Raw genomic sequence first — 12,438 nt, 5'->3', positions numbered from 1 at the left:
GTAATTTATGTTAAATATTTCCAGTATCGTAGTTATATGAAACTGTTTGAAACTTATAAGCACAATAAGTTGTAAAAAAACCTGGTACCTTTTTTTATAGAACTGCTTAAAAGCTTTAGTTATTACTCATTAGTATTTCAAACGGTGATCGGGAGTTATTAGGCAATTATTTTGTTATATGAAGACAAATTGCGAATTATGTATGTTACCTACCTCAATTTAAATGGCTCTTTGTTTAGTGAGTGACTCTTAGTATTATCTTGAGTAGGCACTCGACGAGTACATAAGGAATAAGTTGCTAAAGTTAATACCAACGCAGAGTTTACTGAGAATTGAGATGACTACTTACAGAACTTACAAAGACCTAATTTAATTTTCCTCAGAATGTACTCAAGTGAATGTCACGTGTAATGTTCCTCAGAAAACACACATATACGTGAAATAAACGTCACATGCTCTCACAGAGAATTATAAGTAGGAAATAATAACTGCACGTGACTCTAATGATTGTTCATCTATCATATTAAAACGTATAGCAATACTCATTGCACTGCTGCATCACTTATCATTGTTGGTTCTATAGGACGAAGTGTGGACGAACTGCTATTTTCTAGACATAAATGTAGTTATAAGCGTTATATTGTTTTACAGAGCACCTATGTCATTATCAGTGTTTACGTGTTTAAATGTTGAATAGGCAGTTGGTGTTATTGAAGACCCGTGAATAATTATAGCGAATTTGAACAGCTGGTAATGGTTTGCTCTGCATAATAGCCGACGTACGTCAGTAGGTACTGTATAATGGCAAAGTATTCTTTGTTTGAACAACTCGATTGGCGTTCATCAAATAAGCTGTGTGCAAATTGAACGTTGGTAGTCGAACAAAGCTCCGGGTAAATAGTAGGACGGATTTATAAAGGCTCTTCTTATATGGGTTTCTGCAAATCATGGCGCTTGCGTCATTTGCATTCTGAGTTATATACCGCTTCGTGGTTTTTCTAACTCCTTAATTGGATTACGTAGGATGAACATACGTGTTGCTTGGGTATTTTTTTTTACATTTAATATAAATACATGCAATCTAAAACGAATAAACCGGCTAGTTTATATCCTTTATTTATCAAAAAATAATAAAAACGAATAAATATTATTACTGCTATTAATAGTACCTAACTATAGGTTGTGTACTTATGCACTTCACTGTAGTGCCCCTGTACTGACATAAATACAACTGGGATTTTACGCATCATTGTTTTTCGACACGATAAGAAGTTAATCAGTAGGTAAATTTATCAACTGCGCGCATTAAATTAACTTATTTGGAACAGGTGAACTCATATTTTTATGATGGCGGCGATTTTTATAGTCATGAGTATCATAATGAATCTATTGATACCTTATCAGATTCTTATCTTAGAAATGCATTTTTGTTTCGCAGACGGTGATTGTAAAGTTATATGGTAGAGCTCCACTTTTATGAATACAAGGAATTCCAGATTCGGAATTCAACATAATAAATAATAAAAACGTGTGGATTACCTATAGCTTTGTTTGCGGCAGATCATAAACGAGATAACGACAAGGCTCCCTACCTTGCAAGGGCCTTGTATATACGAGCTACAGTGGGCACGGTATCAGTATTAACCGACAACAAATCATGTCTGCGACTGTCGCTGACGACAGGCAGCGACAATCGCCGGCAGTTGACGTTAGGCAATATCGAGCTCATTTGCCAGCAATTGCTCAAAGTTCAGAGCAGTGGGAGTCGCAGCCAAAACTTGCGAGAACAATATTACCTACATCTGTGGCCCAGATTATATCCGACAAGACAGAATATGATGCCGCTAAAATTAGATAAATCTTTCATACCTATTGTATATTTTATTCGAATACATCGATTTGTAGGAATCAGAAGATATCGTGCTCGAAACTTGAGAACGTATCTGTAAATTTCACGGTACCAACGGAACAAATGTTACACTTTTTGACTGACTTACACTCGGGGGGCAAAACACTATATCTCGAAAACCTTATTTATTTATTACTAATGAAAAATCTGAATACATTTCATCTCATAGTAAGTAAGAATAATTTATCTCATAGACTAATAGACTAACGGATAGAACGAACATTATAAAGATTTAATAAAGAATTTATTCTTTGCACCTTGATACAAACAGGGTAGGATTCGTAGTCACAATAATAATTTAGTACATCCTCAAATATATACCATGTGTAAATAGAAAAGCAAATAGAAGTAATTGTTTGAAGCACGAAACAATAAAACTTGAGCTTTTAATCTCATAATGATAATCACAATCATTTTATGGTAGTCAAGGTTTATTGTTTTTGGAATTTACCTAAATAATACGTTTACCTAAACTATTTTATTCTAAATTAGCTGGCTATTTTTATTTACTTTAAGTATGTGACTTTAAAAATATTTTTTTCTGAGTTGGCTATGTTTAAAAATACAATAGTTGTCGGTCACGCACTCTTTCGGCACGTTTCTATGTATTACGAGTAGTGTGTCGACTAATAGTAAATGAGTGGGAATCTATATAATTATAGACGACACACGTGTGACTTGTTCGCAAATATGTTACAGGAAACTTGATATTATACCTAGAGTATTTCAATACTTGGTATAAATATGAATGTTATTTATTTCAATTTATAAGCAGTTTTAATAATTTCAAAAATGTTAAGGTTTGTTTTAGATCATTCAAGCAATGCACTTTGTGATATTATAATAAAGATAATTGTTTTAATTATACGTGATATTTTCCTAGAGTAAATTGCTTACAATTATTTCAATGCAGGTAAATATCATATAATACACATAGATATGAGTGGCGAATTTATATTTCTTTACCGTCCTTTGTGAAGTAGGTGCCCCCTTAATATTATCTTTATTTTCGGTATTGCTAGACTATGGCGTGGGAAAAGTAGTTAAACTTTCTAGTACGAAAAGTTTTCAAAGCAGCGCGTGCTTTCGAAAACTAGCGATCAAACTTTTGAGCTTAACTAAATATTACACAATATACTATGTACCTATTAGCAATGTGGTGTATAAACTTTGTCTACGTAAATATGTACACGTAATTATCATATTTGTGCAAATATAATAATGACTCAAGCTTCGCTATCGTAAGATCGAATTGTTAGATCTGAATTAGGTAGATTACAAAATTATCGACAATGCGGGGGACTAGAAATATCATTTCATCGTCCTACTAACATAACTTTGCTTTGTCTAAAACGTATTTAGAATATAGTGTTATCTCAATTGGTTTACGACTTAAACAAGTTAAGTTAAGATTATTTATTTTTCAGGAATGACATGACAGGCGTTGTTCACGTGATTAATCTGATGTAAAGCGTGCAAAACGACTCTACTTTGTTTAAATCTCTAGGGTAACGTAGATAATTGTGGTTTTAGGTAGAGTTAATAATAAGACAGCTATAATGTTATAATTATTGAAATCGTACGTGCATAATGCACATATATTATAATGCAATAATTAATGTAAATGCAGATACATTATTGTATATAAAAAAAATGCAATCTTAATTAAAATTTAGAAATAAAAACCCCACATTCCATCTTTAATTATCATTTAAATTATTAGGGTTTTAGTAGTTATTATTATTTGTGACAGCTTTAATTTAGGTATATATCTAAAAAATAGGTACCTATCTTTCTTAAGTACATACAAAGTAGCCTCAGACTATTTTTAGTATTTCGGCTAGCATAATATTTGTATAAGGTATTGTTTGTTTAGATTTTGCAATGTAAACTTGGTCAGACAGAGGTCGTGAGTGAAATATATGTGGGTCATCGGTCCGAGCATCGTTGTGACTGACCAATTAACACCATTGATCACGTTACATGACATTCACACTAACGGGTTCATGAAATGCGTCATGAGGAAAATGAAACAGTTAGGTCTTTGGACCAACAACCTGCCCAGTTATGTTTTTGTTTTAAGTCATTTTTGGGTTGGAGCTGTATTTTTGTAAGGCAGCGACAGATATTAGGTATTTAGAAAGGAGTAGATGAGGTATCAATGTACGAGAAGAGAGTATGTTCTATTGATATTTGGGATTTGGCAGGATTTCGCAAGTAGTGTATGTATAATTGGTAAAGTAAGTATTTGATATGAAGTGTAAATGCGTAGACCCGTTATAGGAGATTATTCGTTAGATTGTTTGAATGTAACTTAATTTTTATTTCATTTATTCTATTATTAGACTGTAAGTCTATGTAAGTACGTAATCGACGATAAATCTGACTGATATTAATTCGTTGCATCCAAGGGTAACATACAACAGGTGTTTAATGTTTCCATACTATGTTTACTACTTGTCAAATTGTAAAAGATATCTAGTTGTTGTAAAAGATATCTATTTGACGCGTTGGTGTTGATACTCTTGAAGGTATTCATATTCCGAACTGTTGTAAAAGTAATAATAAGCCCTGTTTGATGTGAAACGGATACAGCACTGCCTATTAAATTTACGTTAGAGCTGTTTTCATTCGGATTTCACTTTCAAATCAATAGATATGTAAGTACATTATAGATACAGGAATTTAAATCTAAAGTCTGCGTTCAAGAAACTCGTTCGAGTAGATACATTGGCTAACATTTTCAGATAACAAAATAAAAATAAATCCTAATCAAAATGGATTACAACTTATCTTGACATTCGATGTTTTTATTTGTTGTAGAAATATTTAATCATGTACCTATAATGCGAACCAATCTGATATGTACCTTATAGTATGTTTTCTTTTTTACAATTTGTTCTACGTATTATTTCTACTAATACTGGGACAAAGATTTAGAATGTATGGCACTAAAACCTTATATAGAGCCATTGGCAGAACTAACTACTATCAAAACATAATCAAAGAATAACTTGGCCAGATTTTGCATAAAAATATGGCATGGTCCACCCTCATAACAAAACACTATCGACGAAATAGGCACTCTATTGTATTATAATCGCATTGATGAGTTTGATCGCGGTGACAGACCCAATAAACGGTCTGTAGGTATTATAGTTAGTTATTGTTCTTGTATAAAATAAAAAAATGCTGTCATTTTAACTGAGTATTATCTGTTGGGAAAATTATAGTTTGCTAACTTGCGACAAAATCATAATCATGTTTAGCGCTGTTGTGTTTTGATTAGATTATAAAGGATTATAAAGCGGTCGATATATTTATACAAAGCGATCCAATTTGGACATTAGCGGTAGCGTCTGTGGGAGACTGAGGTCCTTCGGCTTTAATCCTATCTGGGTTTTATTATAGACGTCAATGCGTGGTAGTTGTCACTTTATTATGTCACTGTATTATACAAAAATAGCATTCTGGTTTTTCATCATCAGACGGGGTACATAACATATAGTAACAACAATTAAGTTACGTCTTCTTGACTATAAATTTAATTTGTAGGTGTTTAACCTTCCCGTATCTCAATAGCGGTTTCGCAATGCGAGTTTGACTACCTTTGTATCTTATCTTTTTGTACGACCTTCACTGATTGGTCAAATATGAATAGTCGTGAAACAAAATCATAAAGGTTGAATTTAGTATCGACTACTTTATGCTGCGGCCTTTCCTTATGCCTCTTCATTACCATTCGAAGCATAAAACCGATGGTTGCACGAAGTGTAACATGACAATAGAATGATGCTTTTGTTAGTGGTTTAGATAGGCTTGTATATACCTATAGCTTAGTTAGTTGTATGTAGTTATCTTTATTTTATTGTAACATTAATAAGTAACAGTAATAAGTAATAACTGATATAAAAGTGGAACATGGAAATGTAATGGTTTAATTATGTTCGAACGTGACAAATACCTACAACAAAACTGGGGGGCTATCTTTCCATGTCAGGTTAAGGCCATGTCTTTATGTAGGAAATAATGGGGCTGGCAACAGACACTCAAAAAATGGAATTTAGCGGCAGATTGCCGACAGCCGGCGGCATTGCTGCGAACTTAGGGGCATACAAAGGACCGGTCGGCCATTGCCCTCACAATGCTAAGGTTGGTTTTTTTCGTCTGCTTCGCTTGAATTATCATTTCCGACCATTGAAGTATAACGTTTTGCCTGTTAGCAATAGGTACTATTATATTAGGTATTGTTTTTAATTCGAAAAGTGAAAGTGCTCTAATGTAGAGTTGGTAGAGCACAAACCGTTTGAGATATCTGTTACGAGTAATATATAAGTTTTAATTTAAAGTTGTACACTTTCCATACACATTTGTAGTTTCGTACAAATGCTTCAAATTATTATTGATAATATCATGTACAATAAAAATACAAACGTAATGGAAAATCCACACTATTTATCATTTGCTTGTTTGATGACGTATCTTATCAGTGTAAAATATTTATGAAATCGGTTGATTTGTACGAAAAATGTAAAGATATGCCATTCGAGAGCGACATAAAGAAATCAAAACCGGTAGAGTTAATATTTACCTACTACTCTAAGCTAGTTTTCTAAGAAAATTGACTTCTAGTGGACTACGTCATGATTATATGTAACCTCGTGGTTTTTGCTGGAAATCTAAATATATCTACCTATCCAATGTAATAGAGATTGTATCTATATTTATAGTGAATTGAAAAAGTGTGCCGATAGAGCGATAGATCTGTATCTAACATGCTTTAGCGATTAGGGATTTTGTTTCATCATAAACAAACAGTGCTCCAGTTTTTGAATGTAAACGATTACATGTCGGCGTTGACTCATGTCGAGACTGGGTCGTACTACATACAAACACACTTATGTGTTTGTATGTATCTGATAGTAAACAGCTGAATCTTACTCATCCTTAAAGCGATTCCAGACTTCAGTGGTACGATATTTGGCAAGCACGACTAATATCATTAAATTGACGTATATGATCGAGTGGATACTTGTTTTGATTGTATAAATAAGAGTATAATCTTTCATGGTGTGCTAGACTGATGAACTGTAATAAGGCAGGTCTTTGAACCTGATCGAGTTCAGAATGTTTGAAGTAATGACCTGCATAAAGGTTCGTTGCACAGCTGTCGATCGGGAGGCTAACTCAACGGGCTGCCTATAATTGGGGATGCGCGCAGGTAGATTTTCCGGTCCTTTGTGCATGGTTCGTTGCTTTTTGAGTGATTTGGCTCGACCGTTAGGATTTAGAGGCTCTGTCGTACCTGCGTTTGTATTTATAAGGGACACACAGATCTTATGCTTACCTATATGAGCCAGGTCAATAATGGGGATTTCGCAGCGCGAGAGCAGGGTCTCCTCCTGGGGGGCCGCCATTGTCGTCGCTCGCTGTTGTCAATCTGCGCTCGAACACTAGTTAGGTGGCACTCCGACGCCTTATCACTCGACTCCGGCAGGTAATTAGCAATTAGCGATCGCGACACCGAACGATAATGAAAGATAGAAAAACGATAAAGATAAGCACTCCGAAACACCTTATGGCAAGGCTGAAACGTTAAAGTTTATTGAAGTTGTGAATGGTCTTTTGATTACCCCTGGTATAGAAGCGTTCAGAACTCATTTGCATAACCTTGTAGTTCCTGCTCGAGGCGTTCCGCGATCTCACGTAGCAGCAATAAGCCACACTGACTTGACACATTAAAAATTGGTTTCCCTAGCTCTCACAGTAAGTTACGTGTAGGAATCGTTGCTCCCGCGTGTGCGACCCGACGGCGTCGCGCGCCCCCCGTCCCTCGGTCGGCGAGTTTCGAATGTCTTTCGTCGAATAAATCGGCTCACCGTGCGCGATGAGCGTTACCCAGCCGTACGATGTGGGCTCTCACTTGTATATCATCGCGCAGACTTTCGCAACCGAGTGGCGTGTCGAAACCGCTCTGCCTTGAACACTAGAGAAAGCGTGGTAACGGAACGTTCGGACGGCTCGGCGTGCGGAGTGGCACTGAGCACTGACGCGGGGTGACTGCGCTCGGGCTCCTCGGCGCGGACTGCTGGCTGACTCACCCGCTCGCCGCTCACTTCGCGTCACTGCCACTCGCTTGCACTTTACTCCCCGTCGACTGTCCAATCTCGGTACGATGGTGCGGTGCTGGCTATTATCAACACTCACACGCATACTCACGCAATCACTGTTCAATGGTGGCGATGTCGCACCTACTGTTATTATACAGATACTATACTAAAATTTTAGCGATATCCATATCAAGACATGTTAACAAAATTTAAATAATTTAGTGTGAAAAACGCCATCTATGTGCGATAAATAGACTCGAATTGCGCGAAGAAATAAAAATATTCAAAATATATTTAAAAGTGAAGTGAGATTTATTTATTTATATTGGGCTGGAGCATTAATTTACAGTTGAGTTGGGATCACTTGAGGCACCGTTCGAAGTATGAGGAGCCGACGTATCCGCCGCGCATTGCTCGCTGCACGTGTTGTTCGAACAACCGCCTGTTGCTTTGAAGTTCGTCTGCCGCTTCCTTGTTTAGTGGATCTTCGGGGTTCGGTTCCTGTGAATAAAAGGAGATGTTTACAATTTGTCTTACAACAAAAAAAACTATCGTTATTCGTTCCCTGAAAATAGTCACTGAAATCAAATGGAATTTAATCTGCACGATACATTTAAATAATTAAAATAGCAATTTGTATTGGCATAACATGTTAATCTAAAGTTTGTAAAATACAGATAAATTATGCAAGTAATAGTCATCCAAAAATTAAGAAAGCAAATTACTGGACCTACTGTTATTTTTTTATAAAATGTAGAGTTTGAAGGTGTCATATTCATTAAATCAATGTGTCAATATTTTACTGAGAAAGATGTTGCAGTTTTGTTTTATCAGGCACTTTAATAAATACGAAACATTAATGTAGACACAAGAAAAAAGCCTGTTAAAAAGGGGGCTCTGAACGTTTCTGAAAAAGGGGGTTTTGAACTTGAATTAAAATAATGTTATAAAAATAATTAATCTTTTTAAAAGAGATAAATAAATGACTTTATTCATTGTGTTAACATTAAATAACAGTAATAAAAATTCTGAGAAAAGTTTTATCAGAATTGGGATATATCCTTGAATTGGAATTATTTAATATACTAATACGTATGATGTCAAACATTCCAACTTAAACTAGTAAATGCATTGAGAGTTAAATGTCATAATATAATAACAAGCAAGGGCTTTGAAGACCTCGATTTGGTGTATAACAATTTAGAATATAAAAATGTAAAAAATTTGAAGATGGTAGAACCCTTTGTGGTTCGACTCCGGCGACACCACCGCCACACCTATTTCTACCTAATGACAACAGTGTTAAGCGCTGCTGTGTTCTGGTTTGAAGGATGTGGTAAGGGAGACATACTTTTCCGAGGCGTTTCAGCTTAGTCCTCAGGAGTAGCGGCGCATCTGTGGCCCTCAGGTGGGAATATCTAATCCTATCTGGGGTTGATTACAAATGTCCATGGGCGGCAGTAGCCACTTACCATCAGGTGGACTGTATGCTCGTCTGCCACTCCTATATTATAAAAAAAAATGTATGTATGAAAATATTGTAAAAATATTTTTCCTTTTAAAATATTTTCTTATAATATTGAAAAGAGATCTAACTGTAATTAACTCCAGATAAGATTAGATTCCTACCTAAGGATGGCAACATATGGAGGCCTAAGTTTAAAAGACTCAGATAAGTATTTACAACACCTTTCCAACGAGAACATAGCAGCGCTAAACTATACTGATATTAGACAGAAATAGGTGTGCTGATAGTACCACTGGAGTCAAACTATAGAGCAGTGGCAGACTAAGGAGGCTCGGGATGGAAACTTGAATGGAGGCCCCCAGTGTAAAAAGTGTGATTCGGCAAACTTTTTTTAGCAAGTGTTTGGAGGCCCCCTCCCCAGGATCGGGGGCCCTGGGCGCCTCTCCCCCCCCCCCCCCTTAAGCCGCCAGAGCCATAGAGGGTACTACTATATTCCAATAGACATGGATGATTAAATATTAAAATATTCAATGAGATGACTTTACCTATAGTTTCATAAATACAATATCCATTTAAAAATACTCACCAGGAATAAATACTGAAGTCCATAAACTATAGAATTAACCGTTAGCACTGGTTTCCAGTCTTCCCTAAGTATGTTGAGACACACATTGCCTTCAAGGTCTATGTTCGGATGGTACACTGCTGTTTCACATTTCACTTTGGGCGGCTCGTGAGGATAGTTTGGTCCTACCTGTATAAGATAAAACTTTAGTAGTATTCATATTATATCCAGTTTGTTGTGCAGAAATACAAACCAGCTCAGGTCTATACATTAAATATAGAGCGTAATAATTTTTTAGAGACAATGCTACTAAGGCATACATAGTTATTTACGTGGGTTATAAATTTATTTATTAATCAATATATTAATGTTTTGTTTAACAAAAATTCATACATAACAATTACATCATAATAGAAATTTACAATTTTCCTTTTTTGGTACGTAAAATTTGAATGGATAGATTATTTATTAATAATGGGCATTAGTCAGTCTTCGTTATGTGCATTTTAAACATTTCTGAGTGAAATTTTAAGATATGATGCAATAAATAGAAACAACTTGAAGTTTGTTAAGATTATAATTATGTCACTTTTTATAAATGTGCACTGAATACTGTCAGTGACGATATGATGATTCTTGACGACGAATTCAAATGTAATGACGAATTTTCGACTGTTTGTGTCGATTTTTAGGCTGGCAAGTTTGTGGCTTGTGGTAGGTTGCTGTCTACTTAACCTTTGACATGACAAAATTATTTGCATAAAGTAGCAGCCTATTTGGTACAAGGACACCCTAAACAATAGGCAGTTGCAGTTATCTAGTTTTATTATAAATGATTAATATCGTGGTAATTTTCGATAATAATAAATAAAATAAATTTATATGGAAACATTTTAAAATCAAGCTTTTGCTATTACAAAAATGTAAATAATAATATTATGTAAATAATAATAAATCAATATTTGTAAATATAATATTCTAGTACAATAAATTACTTTAATAGTTTGTAGCACAAATCAAATCTGAGAAGAGGAAGTTTTCATTACATTGGGTAACTTTGGTACTACATAGCAATATATTTAAGACTTTTCTAAGCTATTATTATATGGTACATGAATCTGTGCTATTTGGAATGGTGGTGGTAGTGATATTCCAGAGAATGGTATGGAATAGTACTCCAATTTATCCATTGGACGTCATTACCTGAACAAGTCAAGCTATATACACCTATCTAAGTATCAATTGTTAGACACTTACATCAAAAAACACAATTTCCAATGTTTTATCTACATATTCAGAAGTGGATGTTATCTACATACTTAGAAGTAATTGCCAATATACTTTTTGTACTATTATAAACTAAATAACTTATAGTTACACATGAAATCAACATTAGATCCATAAATGACTTTTATTTTTTTGTCACAGCATAATTCATTGTATATGACTGCAACATTATTTAATTGTCATAACACTTTAATTTTGCAGCATTGTCTATACTGTACAGGAAAAATAAATACTTCTGGCATGTGTGGCCTTCAGAATCTGTAGATAATACTTTTTAGGTCTAAAATGGAAATGTACTCAAGTTATTCCATGTAATTAGAAATTGTAGTAATATGAGACACATTATTTTAATAATCCTGTTTAAAATAATATGTCATAGCATCTATTCTTTAGTCAAGAGTAAGTGACTTACCTTAAAACTAAATACAAATCTTCCTCCTCTATAGAAGCCTTCATCTGGGCATATTATTAACTTGAAATTAAGTAAATCGTCTGGATCAGGGAACTCTGTATTACATGTCTTCGGCAGATTTAGTTCGTTTAAATCTGCAAATAAAATTGCCTAGTAAGGCTTACAGGGCAAAGAAAGTTTTTTATATAATAATAAAATACTTTAAACTTATTATTATTTAGGACGCGTTTATTAATTGTACATTCATGTTGAATGTACGGCGTAAGGAATATAAATAAAAATTGTATAATTTCTAAATATTGTACTCAAAATATTGGTCGATACTTAGTAAGCTACCTTTTGTTATCCGCAATTGAGCCGCTGAGGCTTTCTTTTGTGAACTCCCGGCACGAGCTGATCCTTCTTCATCTTTTTTTTGTTGTTTTAATGAAAAAAGTTTAATCATTGTCCTATTTTTAAAAGAAATTGAAATTGATTGATTTCAGGACACGATTTATTTTGACAACTAGTAAACTTCAACTTGAGAGAAGTGCAAAGGTGTTGCACTATGAAGATGCTATATTTTAAGAGTCGCAATAGACACACCGTTAAAAAGAAAATTATGTGTTTATAATTGCTATTTACTAAAGTAATTTCATTGTGTTTAACCCAGATAGGGTTAATTAAAATGTATACTTGATATTTTTT

The 12,438-nt window shown here is 34.5% G+C and overlaps 2 protein-coding genes across 2 annotated transcripts in view; both read right to left on the bottom strand.

Moving 5' to 3' along the window:
- Positions 1-8,002, bottom strand: part of FNSI (flavone synthase I) — a 29,712-nt gene extending 21,710 nt beyond the window's left edge. The window contains exon 1 of the mRNA XM_073078925.1: positions 7,257-8,002. Within this exon, the coding sequence (XP_072935026.1) occupies positions 7,257-7,326 (70 nt within the window). The 5' untranslated portion in view covers positions 7,327-8,002. The remainder of the gene's footprint in view (positions 1-7,256) is intronic.
- A 306-nt stretch (positions 8,003-8,308) lies between these two features.
- On the bottom strand, positions 8,309-12,285 carry UbcE2M (NEDD8-conjugating enzyme UbcE2M). The gene is made up of 4 exons (XM_073078926.1): positions 12,088-12,285; positions 11,752-11,885; positions 10,074-10,241; positions 8,309-8,520 (listed from the first exon to the last, which is right to left on the bottom strand). Exons 1-4 carry the CDS (start codon positions 12,194-12,196, stop codon positions 8,380-8,382), a joined length of 552 nt encoding a protein of 183 aa, XP_072935027.1. The 5' UTR covers positions 12,197-12,285; the 3' UTR covers positions 8,309-8,379.
- Between the last annotated feature and the right edge of the window lie 153 nt (positions 12,286-12,438).

This window comes from Epargyreus clarus, unplaced genomic scaffold, assembly GCF_041222505.1.
Source record: "Epargyreus clarus isolate Ecla_fem2 unplaced genomic scaffold, WU_Ecla_fem_2.2 ptg000014l, whole genome shotgun sequence".
Classification (NCBI taxonomy): domain Eukaryota; kingdom Metazoa; phylum Arthropoda; class Insecta; order Lepidoptera; family Hesperiidae; genus Epargyreus; species Epargyreus clarus.
The sequence above is the reverse complement of the archived record's forward strand: the minus strand, read 5'-3'. Positions and strand labels throughout refer to the sequence as shown.